The sequence below is a fragment of the Scomber japonicus genome, chromosome 9 (assembly GCF_027409825.1).
Source record: "Scomber japonicus isolate fScoJap1 chromosome 9, fScoJap1.pri, whole genome shotgun sequence".
Classification (NCBI taxonomy): domain Eukaryota; kingdom Metazoa; phylum Chordata; class Actinopteri; order Scombriformes; family Scombridae; genus Scomber; species Scomber japonicus.
In genome coordinates, this window is record NC_070586.1 from 33,598,804 (window position 1) to 33,616,199 (window position 17,396).

A 17,396-nucleotide genomic window follows, 5' to 3' on the forward strand; every position below is an offset into this window, starting at 1 on the left:
AACGATGCTAAAATGCTCTGTATAGCTGAGGTGAACTGAGTTGAGTGATAATTATCTGAAGGTTCATCACTACAAGTTACCCCTTTCACATCACATATAGTAATAGTAGCTAACATAAAAAATATTGATTGGAGGAGCTTTATGGACTGTAACTTTATTTACTTGGCTGAAATAGAGACATTGATTTAAATACATGGTGGCTCCATGAAGCTAGTGTTATTAGGGATGTCAAGAATATTTAAAAATTGGTTACGCATCTATAGATTAATTTGCATACTAGGGTTGGATATTAGATTTCCAACCTTGAACCATCATTTGAAATGTTATTTTTTTGTACATCATTTTGCTTTGACCGCTTAATGGATCAGTGAATAGGCATCTAGTAGTGAGGCATTTAGTGGCATCTAGTGGTGAGGTTGAATATTGCAACCAACCATTCTGGGCTACTGTAGTAACATGGTGGCGCAACATGGCGTGCTCCATGGAAGAGGACCCGCTCCTTATATAAGCTCATTCTCACATAACAAAAACAAAATTATTCTTATTTTCAGGTGATTAGACATTAATTAAAACATGAATATTATATTCAGTTTCTGCTCTAATAGATGCCTCAAAATCTTACACACTTGTCCTTTAATATTGGCAGCTACTGTTTTATATTATTTAGCAGCTGTTGAGCAGACAATATGCACTGAAGGAAATGTAAGTTTCCATCAGGCCAAAGGTATTTGCTTAAACACAAGCACATTTAGCCAGGTTCTGGTACACATATCTCCATCCAATCAGACTCTCTAGTTGTCAACCTAAAAGTGAGCTATCACACAGACCGAAATCAAGTGTGTGGTATTAATACTGGAGGGATAATTGAATACTTTCCTTGCCTCTGACATGGAAGCAATCAAAATAGTACTTCATCAGTTTTGTCAATTTGAGGTTTTCAGTGAGATGATGGAACCAAAAGGATGTTTTTTGCAGATCATCTCTTAATAAGACAAAGCTGGATCTTGGCCCTGAGTTTTCTGGGGCTCTTTTGAAGGCAGCTGAAGTAATGATTAGAAAGCAAAGTCCACATCTGAGATATATTTTCCAATACCCAAGCCATTACTGGAAACAGATGGACGAGACGTTGGTCCGTTTGATACTTCCTGGTTTTTAACAAGCCTTTTTATTGACAGAATGGTTTCATGTTTTGTTGTTTACGCATGTTGTACCAACATGATGGATTTCAGCACATAAAAGTATTTACATTAAAGCATTCATCATCGAGTTACTCAAATCTATGTTTCTTGTGCAGGCTGCCTAACAAGACCATTCCACTCTGTCTTGTAGATTTTGTGCACATTTGCATGTAAGTGTTCATGAATCAAATGAAATGGAATGGGAACGTCATGCCTGTTCAGCATGCAAACCAAATCCATCAGCAAGGACTTTGTGAAAACAAATCTTTCAAATTTGACAGTTGATTAGACAGTGCTGCCCTTTGGTTAAGAAAGCATTAGAGTTCACTATCAACATGAGCTGTTAATGATGTATATTTTGGAATTAGCATTTACACATCACATACCGAGGCACCAACAGCCTGTGAAACCACAACGGACCTGAATCAGAAGACATCCAGATAAGAATTTAGCATCATCACAGAGATTGGTGGGGGAATAAAAACAATGTGTGCGTGAGAGATCCTTCAGTCTGGAGATAGGTCTGGTAGCGTGACACTATATCTTTCCAAAAAAGCGTGAAAATGTTAGTTTGGCACTGCTGGGAAAAAGTGCACTCTGTTTGACATTGCTGTCAGAGCAGAAGCTGGTTGTTTTGGCAGTTCATGCTCTACTTTGTTTTAATAGCATCACACATCACATGGAAAGACCAAAATAAAAGTTTAGAGGTGGGATTGCACAGTCTCTGCAAGACAGTTCTACAAATGCTAAATGTTTGCAGGCAACTGGAAAACAGATTATAGCTGTGCAAAACATAAAATGAATAACAAACTTAGTGTATCTAAATAACATGCAAATGAGAAACTTACTGAGGCTCACAAGTCCTGATAATATTTCCTAGGCCTATACACTTAACTTAGCTGATATTGTGAAAAATGATAATATGATTAGATATAGACTAGTATAAAAGCAATCTGAAATAGAGCAAGATAAAGTGTAATGGGTCTATAGCCATACTAGCAGATCTTTGAGACTATAATTAGTAACAGCATTAAGCTTTGCGCCAAATACTAACATCAGCTTGTTAGCATGCTTACATTTGCTAATGAGCACTAACACCGTGTCCTAACATCAAGCAAGCGTCCAACTATCATGTTGCGTTGCATAACATTGGACATTTTCTGTCCACACTGAATCTGTTAAATATGCACTTCTGTTACATCGTAAACAAACCACACAATTATCAGCTGTGCAGTCAAGATTAGTCTGGAGATGTGACCGGTCAAGTAAAAGATGGGTGATTATTTGCTATCATACATTGGTACTTTTTAAACAGGTCAAACATGCTTTATATTGTGATATTTGGATGTTTCTTTACTGGAAATGACAAACAATATATCCAACAGCAACTAGGCCAGAAACGTCCAGCTCTCTGACGATCTCCCTCAAGCCAACTCCTTAGTTAGGTTTTTGTAGTGACATGAGGAGGTATGGTAGCGATAACTCCTCATTTCATCTAAATGTATCAGTTGTTCTCGTCCATGGCACACTTTCAGCACCATGGACGTTCAGCAATAATTGGGCGAAACAGAGCATCCAGTGTTGCTTGTGGCCAGACCTCTCCAAATAACTGATTAAGGACACATTGTAAGAACAGCTGAGGCTGCATTAGGGTTGGCAATATGACAATATGTACTGTGACAATAAAAATGTGTCAACCATCAGAGATTTTGCCATATCAGTCATTTTGGAGTATCTACATATATCCTGAAATGTCAGGATGTATTAAGTAGTTCTCAACTTTTTTGTTTGTGGACAAATGTCGACTCATGAGACCTTATCACATGCTTATTGTCTTTAGGTATGAGCTGCTCAATCTTCTTTCAAATTTTTTGTTTGATTAATTTTAAATGCCTGAAAAGGTTAAAAAAACAAACATTTCAAATAAAAATAAGCATCAGGGAAAGGTCCAAAAACCTAAATGCATCTTGTTGTTTCTTATAGGAGGTGTTATCTCCTCCTCCTGGGAACTAACACCTAGCGTGACTACAAACACATCTGCATAAATTCATAAAGGAAAAAAAATATCACAAACACAATTTAGTTTTTTCCATATTTATGTAAAATTTGTATGTACATGTAATAGGCAGCAATGTACCGCTGACATTCAAATCATGAAACAAAATAGTGCTAAAACGGACCAGCAACACCAAGCTAAACACACCATAACAGAGTTGGCAATATTTGCACTTTGATACCTTTTGCATTTAAAATAAACTTTGAGCTGCAAGCTATTTTCCATTACCAAGGAATACCGAGTTCTACAATTAGACTGAATCTAGAGAGACAGAAATGTGTTAAAATGTTTGGCCTATATGTCAGGTGACACACACACGATTGGAAAGAAGAATATTTTGCCACAGGCCTGTACATTATCTCGTGACACAGATGTAAGATTTTTCAAGTAACACAAACAACAGTGAAATCAAGCAATGAAAAGGAAAAGATCAAAATTATTGGTAGTGCAGTCTTTAGCTTGACAAAACAATGAGCTGACGGCAGCACTTTCTCATGTCTGTCAATAAGTTATTCAACAGGAAACCATCTGATGCTGCTCTCTACAGTGTCGCTTTTAAAGCTCAAAATACCAGCAACTGCCAATTCTGTAGTATAATAATTGATTTCATGATTTATTATTTTATGATCAGAATGAGAACGAAGAAATAGTTGGACATTTTGGGAAATTTGCTTATTTGCTCACCTGCAAATTGTTACATGCCATTCAATACAACTCTTCTACAGTATCTGTACAATTAATATGAAGTGATAACCAGCAGATTTGTTAGCCTAGCTTAACATGAAGACCTGGAGACAGGGGTAACAGCTTGGCTCTGTCCTAACAAATCTAAAAAGTCTACTAGCACCTTTAAAGCTCACATACTATAACACTTTATCAATTTGTTTAATCTGCACAAAAATAAAGTGAAAAATATAACTAAGTTTTTTTCCGTCTTGGACAGAGCCAAGCTAACTGTTTCTAGCTAGCTAAGCTAACTGTCTGCTGGCTTTGGCTTCATATTTAGCATAAAAACCTATTTTCATTTTACTCTTGGCAAGAAGGCAAGAAAGTATAGTTCCAAAAATATCCAACTATTCCTTCAAGCAAAGTCCACTGACCTGTAGGATGGAAGAGTGTAATAAAGTATCTACATACATATAGTGGAAATTATGATTCAGTGAGGGAGGGCTTTTACTATAGTGTCCTTTTCTTAAGCAGAAGAAAAAAAAGGAAACCCAACCCTTTAATTTGTGGAGTCATCACTCACCACATTTAACTAAAACGTAACAATGGACATTTCAAAGTATATCTGTAAATATACAAAGATATATTGATATAAACAGGATGATAGAAAGCAAAGTTTGGGATTTTAATGCTTGTGCAAGTTCATATGTAGTATGAGATGCGACCAAAGGAAGGGGGCGGTCATATTATTTGAAGACGTTCTCGAAGGCAGGACATTTGTAGGTCTTGAGTTTCTTGATGGCCTTTTTGAACTCTTTGCTGGACTTGTCCCACTTGTGGATGCCCATGAGGAGGTACTGCTTATCCACCTTGCGGCCCATGATTAGATAGTGGTTCCCCAGGTTGTCCAGCTGCTGGCAGGGGCAGTCTGCGCCGTTCTTAAGGTACAACACCAACTTCTTCATGTCTTTCTTCTTCAGGTTCCCTGCTTTCAACATCTTCTTTCTCTTCTGCAGGATCACTTTGCGGTCCATGTTCTCTCGCTTCACCTCCTTGATCTTGGTCTTGAAAGCTGAAAGCAAAGAGACAGAATATGTTAAAAAAAAAAGATCTAATGCTTAAATGTTGAGTGTCTAAGCACCTTTAAAGACAGCTAGTCAATATGTCATGAGTACAACAAAGCTAGACATGCACGGTGGTCCCTTGTGTGGTGTGCTTGCAAAATGAAACATGATAAAAGGTATCAGTGGCACCATCTCTTGAGGGATAAGATAAATGTGACTCCAGAGATGACTATGGGGACTAAAATTATGCCTACTCTAGATTTGGGTAGATTACTAACGCCAGTGCTTTGTACTAAATGTCTGGTATATTGCTTAACTGTGTTGAGTAATATTAGATGACTTTATCCAAAGCAAGCCTGACCCTTTCACTGTTCCAGGGGGGAGTGATGGATGAAATTCCATACCCTTTGTGGTATGATTAAGTTTCTAGACAACTCATTAGGAAATTGTTAGAATAAAGTAATCAGAAAGGAATGTCTTATTTTGGCAAATCCAGCAAAGATCCGAAACCAAAAAAGTTCACTAAACTGATTAAAAAATCTAACAGAAATAAAGTATCATAAAACATTCTTGATTGTTGATTTGTCCACAATGGCCTACTACATATACAAGAGTAAGTAAAGTAAACCAACTTACAATATCTGATGTAACCAGGTTATAGAGGTTAATCACTCAACAAAACCCTAAAGACACATGTTGAGCCTACACCCTATGCTAGTACTTTACGTTATTAAATGGCAAATCTAATGGGGATATCACCAGATGTACTACATAGCCCGACCAAAAGCATTCTGTTGTGAAAAAAGCAACTAGTGACGGAGTACTAATGGATAGTAATGGTAAGAATATGTTTGTGTCAAAATGTACCACATCACACATAATACTCCAACTGATACTGGACTTGAGGGAAATGTAGATATCAATAATTGAGTAAAGAAAAACTGATATTGATATAGTGGGCAGCTTTTTACACAAGGATCCTTAAAGTCTTAATGTATTGTGACCAAAATATGTACTAAGCCGTTAATGCTATTATTTATTATTGCTTGTCTTGCTTGAAACTTGATAGAAATTCATGATGCCACTGATGACTGAAACGTTATGTTTTATGTATTGTAACAGATAATGTCAGAGAATGTCACCAATACTAAAGCCTGACATAATGTCAAAAAAAGTCACAATTATAAACAAAACCATTTTTCTGCCATTGAAGAACCTTCAATCTATTTAATGAAGAAATAAAATGTATTTCATTAATATTCAATGACAATAATGATTCTGTCTGATAAGCATCGATGATTGCTGGAAATGCTTTTAAACACAGTACAATTGGCAGTGCAACAGTGTATCGGTTTACACCACCTTTTTTTTGGCTTTTACCTCCCTCTGGATCTCAGGCTGTTTCTCAGATGTATAATAATGCGCCTGATCTTTCACTAAACTCTATTTAACCTTCTAATCTCTCTGTTTCCTCCGGTTCCCATTCTGAAACGGAGCACGAGTCAGACGTTGGTGGTCCAAATCTACATATGCCTCCCCAATTACATCCCCTCATTCACCGTTGATATATAGTGATGTGAGTGCGGCAGGGAAGACCTTGTGACACTGAAGCGCGAGAAAAAAAGGAGCATGCATTGTCCAATCTCATTCACAGGGCTCGTGTCGGGATAAATCACAGAGTCGTGTCTGAGATAAAGTCTTGTGACCTACAGTGCAGGGGAACAGCCTGATCGAGCATGAATCATTTTCACACTCCAACAAAGATCTTAACTGATAAAACTCTGACTTTTGCCCAAATGTCATCATAGTTTTAGCTAGAAAATCTCACTTTTCACAGAATCAAGCTTGACATAAAAACCTGAATTGGCACATAAAAAAACTACATTTCATCCCTTCCTTCACGCTTCTATCTTCCATCGCTAATTAAAGTGTTAAAAAAGAGCCGCCCTGTTTTTCCCAGTATTAAGAGTGCACATGGTAGGGATTAAGACTTTTATCCTTTGTCTCTAGTCTCTGAAAACGGTCTCTGTGAGCAGGCTTAGTGCTCAGTGAAATCCAAATGGGCAGCATTCATAATTAGTGAGTCATAAAAGAGAAGTCCTGGCCCACCGCTGAAAGATTTCATCTTGATAAATCCTTCGTCCCCGATAATCCTTTGACGCTATGAACTTTCTTTGCACCTCGCTGTTTGAGGCTTTAATCTCTTCTGTAAGCGCGTACAGTAAGAAGTTAACATAAAATAATTTAACTCTTTAGTTGTTTCTTTACTTAAGAAATTGCCCCTGTTAGAGTTTTTCCTCATGGCCTTATATTTTCTAAGACTTTAAAAGAATCCAAACATAGTTATAATGTGTTGTACATTAGAGCACAGACATGCGATTGTCAGTTTAGGATAAAATTCTACTCAGTCGGTGGTCTTCAGTTGCTACTCTGTCCACATGCTGCTATTTTCCTTGTTCTTAATGTATCAAACATGGAGTGTGAAGTCATGTGAGCTGCAGCTGTTTCTGCACCAAAAACCTGCCTATTGTTCTGAGAGAATAAAGGTACTATGGCTTGAATGAACAAGAACCTCAATGAACTCATTCTAGCTAGAGCTGGACAATTAAAATAAAAGATACTAATAAAAATATTTTTATAGCAATAAATATTACCATGGAAAGGGAATGAAAGATTAGAAAAACTGCACTTGTGGAAAGTGACATTTATTTAAAATATTTAAAGGCCCCTTGCTTTCTAAAAAATGTGAGTTAACTGAACTTAACTTTCTTTTTTTTTCTTGTCATGACTTGTTAAAATATAAAAATACCTGAGTCAGCTGGATTTCATGAGCTCAATAATGTTACGATATTAAAAACTGTTGGTTTAGTCGCCCTGATAAACCTTATAGTCAGATTCGCTTTCCAGTTACATTCTCTCAGTTTTAAGAGCAAATTCTTCATTTGCCACAAAGGCTTTTAAAAGCCGCTGGAGACACTTTTATACCAGAGTTCATACAAAGACAACACGGGAGCCGTCTGCTGCCAGTGACTGTGCTCAAACCATAAATGAATTACTATCAGAGGACACAACAGTGACTTAATACAGAGAGTTTTTAACTTGAATAGAGAGTTTTAACCCTCAAACAATGCATGCTCATTTCCGTAGCCCATAGAAACTTCATTTGCTGAGTTTAGTGGACAGTCTGTTCATATCATCATTTTAAGTCACAGGATTTCAAATAAAAAGATGTTTATAGGTTCTAAAATTGTATCAAGTACATTTTGTTAAATATTACACTTTTTTACATTTCTTTGTACTAAATGTGTTGCTAAGTATTAAGCTGTTCCTTTATAGACAAGGTTGACCGTAGAATTTCTATATTAGATGCCTATTTTAACTTTTAGATTTATGTGATGTTAACATTCCTGGACATCGTTTCTTCTTGAAGTCATCTCAGGCAAAACAGCTGAGAACTGTTATTTTGCTGGTAATTCCCTTTCTCTATTCCCGTCCCTGACCTCTGACCTGATTTCCTCTGCCTGTTCAGAGGCACAGACAGGACTTCCATCTCCCAGGGGTATCATAAACACAGCAGGAGGGTGTGTGTGTGTGTGTGTGTGTGTGTGTGTGTGTGTGTGTGTGTGTGCCTCTCCCCATTCACAAGAACGGCACAACACAACTGATCCGATAAGCTGAAGGTGATCAGTCCTCCGGTGCGAGGCTGCCCTGTTGTTTACCGCATCAGCAAAGGGAAGGAGCATTTTGGGAATGACAACAAAGTGAGCCGTCCGAGGCACAGGAGAGATTTAATTGAAGGGTGTTTGAGCTTTTTGGGACAATGAGGTGCCGTAAAACCTTAAGCATGCAGATAAATTGCGGTGGGAACAAAGTGTTGAGTGGGATGAGCTGTAAATCTGTTACCAGCTGAGTGCCACAAATAGGACGTGTGTGTGTGTGTGTGTGTGTGTATACTGGTATTACATGTTTGTTAGAATCAAGGAGTGTTACACTAGAGGAATTAACAGCACTAGTCTGAAAACCTGTTACTTGTTATAGTGAGTCTGATGTAGCAGCTTGAAAGCACATATCTACACTTACAAGAATCTTGTCTCCTCTGCTGGGAAACACTCCACATGCAACTACCTTAAATCCACAGCTGTCTCACCTCACAACAAACTTCAGGGAGAAAGTCAAATAATTCATTTGTGCAAATGATAGGAAGCAATTAAACAGGGCGTCAAACAATCAAAATATCCTTAAAAAAAAAAAGAAAAAAAAAGACAACTTCACACTTAACTTCTAAGTGAGAACAGACTTTTCACAACTTCCAGTAAGTGAGGTTTTCAGTGGACAAAAATGCTAATTCACTGCCAGGGTGGAGATATTTTACACATGATTGGTCCGCGCAGATTAATAAAGACCTCAGTGTGCAAATCACTGATTCATTCCGTAAGCCTCTCTGTGGTTTTTCCATCCACATGTTGAACAGAGATGAGCAAGAAATTTATCCATCATATCTATTTTGCGGTCTTCTCCAAACAAAGCACATGAAGCCTGTCTGCAACATGCGGCTCCTAAAAAGCGCTACTACCAACCGTGTCCGTCCACTCTCAGTCAAGTCAAAACTAGCTGAACGCAATCAGGATGATGGCCTTATCTTTCGTTGGTGGGATAAAACAGATCATGATTAAAGCTAGGGATTTTTCCATTGGCATATTTTTCTTTTTCCTCGAGACAAGACATTAAGTCATGCTTGGCTTCTTGCTGTCAAGATATATTTATTGTTGCACTTTTCTCCCCAGACCAGAGCTAATTTTTATCGGCCTGCTGGAAAAAGCAACAAACAAAATCTTTAGCATAGCTGCTGCAACATACCCGCCGATGCTATCTCTTGTCAGGCTTTGCATTAGTTGTTTACCCGCCGCAATCAACCCACGCTCCGCACTGAAATCACGGCGACATTTGTTGCATTCCAGAGGAGGTCGGTCCCTTATGGGTTCAAACCTGCAACACGAGCAAGCGCAGTGTCTCATCCTCAGCCTGATACTAAATCTGTCTGTGTATCCTTCCATGTCAGCTGGTTACAGGACTTATGACAAGGAAGCAAAACAACATCTGTCTTCATCCGAGATGAAACAGGCCAGTAATGTGCCACTCTCCTCTTGGCAAACCAGGACGCAGACTGAAAAAAGCGAGTCCCATCACCGCAGCATAAACAACATGGCAATTCCTTAAACAAATGTAACTTTAAACTTGTCCTGAGAACTGCAGGGAAGTCTGTTTCCAATATGCGTCCAGTCCATGTTTGCTGGGTATGGCACCTGGAATTCAAGCTGCCACAAGTTTTGGTTAGAGCCAGCGAGTAGAACATGAAAGCAGACCATCTTGCATCTTGTGTGCATCATGCGCGTATTATTCCTGGAAGCGCTCGCGACTGCACTTCAGTCGATGTTTGTGTTTTTAATTGAACTCGAGGCTTTCGGTGTCTTTTTTAAGTGCGTCGGTTCATCATGTGAAATTCACAAATTTCCACAAACGAAATCAAAGAGAGCCCATCAACTAAAGATGTTCTTTTTTCCTTCCTGGTTTGTTAATGTTGTTTTGAGTCTGGTTCCCATTCCCTGTGGGTTGAAGAGCTTCTAATGGGATGAATGTGTGAAACAGGTTGTCTTATATTCATGTAAGGCTCTAAAATTGTCACATATTCCCTGACTTGCCCTTGTGAAGGAAATATTTGTGAAATATTTTACAAATGTGTGGTTGCTAATCTGAAAATTGGGCTTTTTAAAGACTTTTGAAGACACATAAGTTAAAAAGCTGTCACATATTGGAGCAAAAATGAATTTCACCTAATTTCAAATGTTGCAAATGATCAATTTTTCTTTGAAACCTTGAAACAAGATTTTGAAAACTTCATAAACCAGGAGTATAAAACTATGATCTATAGTATAAGATATAAGGAGATCATTAAAGTCTTATATATAAGGAGTGTAAGACTATAATTATAAGTCTATTTTTATGTAAATCTATTGTAACCCTCATTGTCACTTTTAACATAAAAAAACAAGTTCAGATTGAAGGTAATCAATGTAGCCGATCATAAACTAATGTGAGGAATTAGCCGTGTTTCATAATGTTTTGGAACTTTTGCTGCCTCACTGGAGAGACAAGCTAACGTAACTGCCGAGCCTCCGCTGCTTGATGGAGTGACAAGCTAACGTTACAGTAAGGCACTTGTTTCATAAAGTACTCTACATGTATTCATTTTTCTATTTATAGTAAATGCTGGGATAGTTTCATGTCATGATTTCTGTTTTTATTTAGTTTATCTTGCTAGTTTTCTCTATTTTACGTTAGCAAAACAACACAGTGTAGGGCTGCTAATGGCAGTTTTTATTTCAAGTAAAAAGTGACATGTTAGTTTGTATTCGTCCAAACTAAGCAGTACAAAATAAAGGCTTTGAAAACCTACTTCCTCCATCATCTTTTTACTGTGAGTAATTATGACGAACATAAACACAAACACTCTCCTGCCAAGGGTCAAACAGGTTCGGTTATTTCTTCATACGAGTGATTTATGTATTTGTGTTTTTGCCTCTGCTCTTCTAATTGGTTTTTAAGTGGGCGGGCCTCAGTTGGAAAAACATACAGCTGCATTCTTATGTGCACCAATCAGGACTTACAAACACTGGAAATCAAATTGTAATGACGGTTATGGGGTTGTTTGTTGATGTTGCCGGTCACTGTCAATCAAATCTGATCGCACCCCACCCACGCAGTCCTGATGATGCAGATTAGCTGAGTGTTCTGACTGTTATTGTAGTCATTTAGTCATGACTATTAAATAATATACAAAAATACAAAGTTGAAGGGGTTACGAGTATTTTCCCCCGCATGATTATTTCCACATGCAGCGGCAAAACAACACACTGCACACAAAAAAAATAAAAGGAGGAAGGAAAAACATTAGAATGTCAAATTTGAGCAAAATAATGATTTCCTCATTTAAATGCACAGCACATTATGGGCTCATTAACTAATACAGGTTGAAGGTCAACTAATTTCAAGTTATGAAATATGTACTCCTTACATCTTGCCATTCACTTGTATGAGACAGTGAATCTAAACCTTTGACTAGTACTGTATGTATTTCTTTCAAAATAAAACGATTAATGGTTTATTATTTATGTGAATTGTGAACAGCGGGTATTCTACAACAGCAGTCACTCCAGACAGCAGAACAAACATCTCACTTTACTACTGCAGGGACCTGCCAAATAAAGCCTTTAATGACCCCAATTCATTAGCCACAGAATATTATTCTCCACCAAACCAGACGAGCTCTGACTTAGCGATAAAAACCTCACATGTAATTTTTACATTAAAACTTAAGCACTCGATTAATCTGACTGAGAAAATGACTGCCACGAAACAAGCTCAGTAGCTTTCACTGGAGTGGAAATGGCCAAGTATGGTCAGATACAGGCTGCGCACTTCAGGAATTAAAAAAAAAAAAACATGTTTAAATCATGCTTGTGTTAAGACTTCGAGGAATGTTTTAAAGCTTGTAGATGGAAGGAAAGGTCCTGCTGCTCACTGTGCTACATGTCAAGGTGTGCAACATGTCAAGTATGTATGTGAGTGTGTAGTATGTGTGCATGTCGGGTGTGTTTTGGGAGGACGCTTACCAAACTCGCTGGCACACATGTGCTCCAGCATGGCGTCTGTTTTCATTTCGTTGTCACATGGAGGACAGATGGGAGAGTAATCTATGGAAGAAAATAAAGATGGGACACAGTTTGGAATTCAGTGGAAGAAAAAAAGAAGGAGGCAAAATTTTGATAGCACGATTCAGGGCAACAAAACAGCAATTTCTCATTCATGAAGAATGAAGAATCACATGAAAATATTACAAATATTCACAGCGCTGCCTTTGAATTCCTATTTAAAATGATCTATCATACAAATGTACCCTCTCCCTACATGCAGAGAGATAGTGATTCTATTTAGAGTGTGCTGTATTAAACTCCCTGGTCTCTGTCTTGGTACGCTCTGATGACCTGACCTCAGTGAGGAATGTCTTCAGCTTTTATGGCTGTAACTAAGAGCTGCTGTAAACTCTTCTTCTTCTTCTTCTTCTTCTTCTTCTTCTTCTCTACATTTAGACACTTTTCAGCAGCAATGTATATAAACTAAAATACAGAAAAGAATAAACATTAGAAATGTGGAAGGAATAAATGGAAATGGTATTCAATCCAAGCTTGCAGGAATGTTCTGACATTCCAAAAAAAAAAAAAAAGAAAAAAAAAAGGTAATAGTCGGAGCTCTGAGACAAAAGCCCGACTGAAGACAAAGAGCCAAAATGTGTTTTTGCCAAAAAGTAATTCAGTCTAGAGGCATATCTGCGAATATTTTACCAACACGATTTTTCAATTTTTTCTAATACCGCAAATGATCGCAGCTTGCCAAACAGCTGAGCTTACTTTCCAGACAAACTTGGACCTGCAAAGATCGCAGCGTCCTGCGGCCTTTTTTTTTTCCCAAACCGACCACCATTATTTCAATGTCACAGCATGTATTCAGATCAATTGGGCAAGATGGGGGGGGGGGGGGGGGGTAACGAAAAGAGAAAAAAGGAGCGGGGTGTGTGTGTGTGGGGGGGGAACAATAGTTTCAAATAGTTTTCTCTCTGCTGCCAGTTGTCCATTACATGTGTTTAACGAAGGCTTGTGAAAGTAACACCCAGGTGTAAGGAGCTTGTGAAAACAGACACTGTTTACAGAGTCATGGGGTCCCTTTGCCTATTTGAGCCCGTTCCTCCTTTAAATCAATTATCACCATCCTGTATGGAGCAGTCAACTCTATTAACTATCATTAAAGGGAACAACTGAGAAGATAAGCAGCTTTCTAACCCTTCATCAGGAACCTTCTCTTGAAAAATATTGGTGGCGGTAAATTGGGCAAACCGGTTTCTGCCCCTACAGACATGACTGTGTGTCCCTCTGTGGTCCAACGTCGGCTTTATTTATCGCCTGCGCAGACAACAAATGATAACAGGTGACGTCTGTAGAGAGAGTTCTGTGTGGTCCCCCCCTTAACCCTGAGAAGGGAGTCTTTTTCAGGAGAAAATGGGCCTAAGTCCATACCACCATGTCCGTCAGTGACACCCCCCCTTGCCTCTCTCTCTCTACACACACACACACACACAGTAGTGGGACCTGTCCTCTCTTTCCAGATACAGTGAGAGCTGTGTGATCGCTGGAAGATCCACAGTCCCCCTATTTATGACCAGCTCACTGCGCGCACACGTCCTCAAGTGGTGTATTTACGGCTTGAGATTGAAATATAAGTAAGTTGATGATGTGATGATGGAAATTCCCCCTTCTACTTTATGGTTAAGGTGAATGAGTCGGTTGTACCCCCCCCCCCCCCCCTTTCCTCCTTTCCCCTTGCCGTACGCCTCACCTAGGCGACCAGCACCGACGTCGCATTTCTAGGGTTTCTCTGGTATTTATCAGCTTGGCTCATCGGGTTAACGCTGGAAGGTTGATCTCTGGACTATGTTACAACATATCCAACCCACCCCCCCTCCACCACCACTACAACCTCCTCTCCCCTGATGCTGTATGAGGTGTCTGACTCAGCTTCAAACCAACACACACACAGACACACACACACACACACACACACACACTAGAGTCCCAGCAGGTTTAGGGAATCTGCAGCCAGAGCCATTAGTGATAGATGACGTCCGGAGGGGGGCGCTGGGGGTGTATGAGGAGGAGGGAGGGTGGGTGGTTGTGGTGGTGGGGGTGGTGGGGAGAGGAGGAGGAGGAGGGGGGGGGTAGTCATGTCCTTGGGAGCTTTGTTTGGAAACCGCTGGCTCGGCAGAACGGATCTTAATACGCGTTATTTGTACAATGTGTTTTTCAAATTACGTCTCTGTCTTTCCATCTTTCTTCACTTTTATTGCATTTGTCAGTGATGGCCCACTAGAAAATATGAATTAATAGATAGGAGGTATTCTTCTTTTTTTTCCCCCTTTCTTTCTTTTTTTTCTCCGCTCGGCTTCCTCCCAGCATTGTACTCCAACTCAACAAACACCTTCAAAATAAATGACTCCCATCTGTCATGAGCTTTTTTTTTTTTCAATATTACAACATCACTCCCAACGCGACTGCATGCAGGAACACTCACATTTGCATCAAAGCGTGAATTTATACCTTAAGATTAGACACTGAAAAGCAAATGTAACCATATTCAGCTGAGTTGACATTTAGTATCCAAATCCAGAGATCCAGAGCTTCACGGTTGAATGCCCCCCCCCCCCCCCCCTCCTCAAAAGGTTGTGTTGGGTTTGTTTGTGTTGGGATTTGCATCTGCAAACACACCTTCACCCCTGAAACAACATTCTCAAGCCGATTTAACTGCACGGGTGTCAGTTTTTACAGAGTGGCAAAAGTGCTGGCTGTTTGTTTTCTCAGTCGGGCAGCTACTCTGAGCTGGAGAGTTAAAGGAAGATCACCTCAACTAGCTGCATCAACAGAATATTGTAATTATTTGGATTATTTCATTATGAATGGACTGAATTTAGGTCAAAAACAAGACATTTGAAGGCATCATCTTGCTTTGATTAAGAACACAGAGGTCAAGTTCCAAGATTTTTAGTGTTTTAGCAACCTGAGTGAGTTTATATTGCATAATTAAAAACTGAAACACTGTGGTTATTTTATTATAGCATTATGTATTTAAAAGGTACGTGATATATACAGTACCAGTCAACCATTTAAAACATTTGGACACACTTCACTTTGAGGAGGAAAAGGAGAGGGAGGTGGTAGTATTGCTAAAATCTTGGTTAAGGCCTCCAGAGCTCGTGGTGGTTATGTTTAATCACATTATAGAATTTAATACAGAAAGTCAATTATAGTTTGGCTGAAAAAAAATATGATCATGTAACCAGCAGATTGTGTTGGCGCAGCTTCACTGTTGCACTCTCCATATTCAGTCTGTTGCACTCTTGACACCGCTGCTCTATTTCTATGCTGTTTACAGCTCATAGGAACGTGAACATTTTTAGTCATTCCTTGTGTCTGTCTCAAGATTGTTGTGTTCTATGTGAGCTCACAGGGAGCCACTGACCCCGAGTCAAATTCCTTGTATGCGTAAACATACTTATTCAATAAAGATGAAGATGTTTCTGATACATTTTTGTGACTAATCACTGTTTTAACCCTATAATAGCAGCACTGAGGAGCCTATAATGCATCTTTTATTACTTTTCTTGACTCAGAAACTTCTAAGCAGTAAGAAATGAATCTCCCTCATCTACCATAAAGGTGCTCTTGAGGCAAGTGAACCCGCAAATGTCCCTGTGGAGCTGCAGTGACCGCAAAAGCACTGTGGCCCTACTGGGAGGCCCCCTCAGATCTAAGGTGAATTTAAAGGCATGCACACACTCTATATATTCTCTTATAAAATACAGATTTAAACGCATAATAAAAAATACTTGAATATAAAATATGATTAATTAAAAAACATGATGGAGTGTCAGCTTACCTGTGGGTTTGGTAGCCTCGGTGGCATTCGGGTGAGTCATGGCAATGCACACGTCGTCTTGGGGAAACTTGTCACAGGTGAGCATCTCCGGCCAAGGGAAGCCGAACGCCTCCATGATGGGGGTGCAGCTGTCCCTCACCGCCTCGCACAGCCACCGGCACGGGTAAATGGGCCGCTCAAGGCACACGGGCGCGAAGAGCGAGCACAGGAGGACCTGGGTGCCCGGGTGGCAGTTCTTATGCACCAGAGGCACCCAGCTGCCGGCCTGCTGCTTCACCTCGGCCATGGTCTCGTGCTCCAGCAGGTTGGGCAGCAGCATCTGGTTGTAGCCTACGTTGTGACAGAGCCGCATGTCGTCCGGGATGTCCACGCACTGGGGAGGCTTGCCATAGCTGCGCCCGGCGTTGTAAGAGTCCGATTTCCAGCTCAGGTACTCGTACTCAGACGCTCTGCATGCGGTCATGAGTGCCACTGTCACAGCCAGACGGATCATCCTCCAAACCCGTTCAGAAGTAGACCTCATGCTTGTATATATATATTTTTTGCAACAATAAAGCAACTCAACAGCGCGGCTCAGGCAGGCGAACCAAAAAAAAACTCACTTCATGAAGAAAATCGGAATAATGAGAAAAAACTCAATAAGGAGAAGGAAAAAAGCGCGCAGATCTGTTGATCGACGTGTGTAAAATGTGACGAGTTTCAGGTTTGGGTAAAGTCCAGAGGCAGTCTTCTCCGGCTGCAGCCCCGTCGCGCTCCTCTGGTGCGTCTGGCTCCTGCGAGAGTTTGGGGAGGTAAAGCGCTCTGCTTGTGAGGAGCCTGGAAACAAGAGGAGATTGTAAAGTGCGCACCGGCCAATCGGAGTGCGTTTGCGCCTTTTGGCACTCTGCTGTC

At 39.8% G+C, this 17,396-nt stretch overlaps 1 protein-coding gene across 1 annotated transcript; it reads right to left on the reverse strand.

The window, feature by feature from the left end:
• Positions 1 to 3,274: 3,274 nt before the first annotated feature.
• sfrp1a (secreted frizzled-related protein 1a) lies at positions 3,275 to 17,177 on the reverse strand. Its single transcript, XM_053325325.1, has 3 exons — positions 16,506 to 17,177; positions 12,635 to 12,715; positions 3,275 to 4,972 (listed from the first exon to the last, which is right to left on the reverse strand). The coding sequence occupies exons 1-3, from the start codon at positions 17,026 to 17,028 to the stop codon at positions 4,647 to 4,649; spliced, it is 930 nt and encodes a 309-aa protein (XP_053181300.1). The 5' UTR covers positions 17,029 to 17,177; the 3' UTR covers positions 3,275 to 4,646.
• Positions 17,178 to 17,396: the final 219 nt, after the last annotated feature.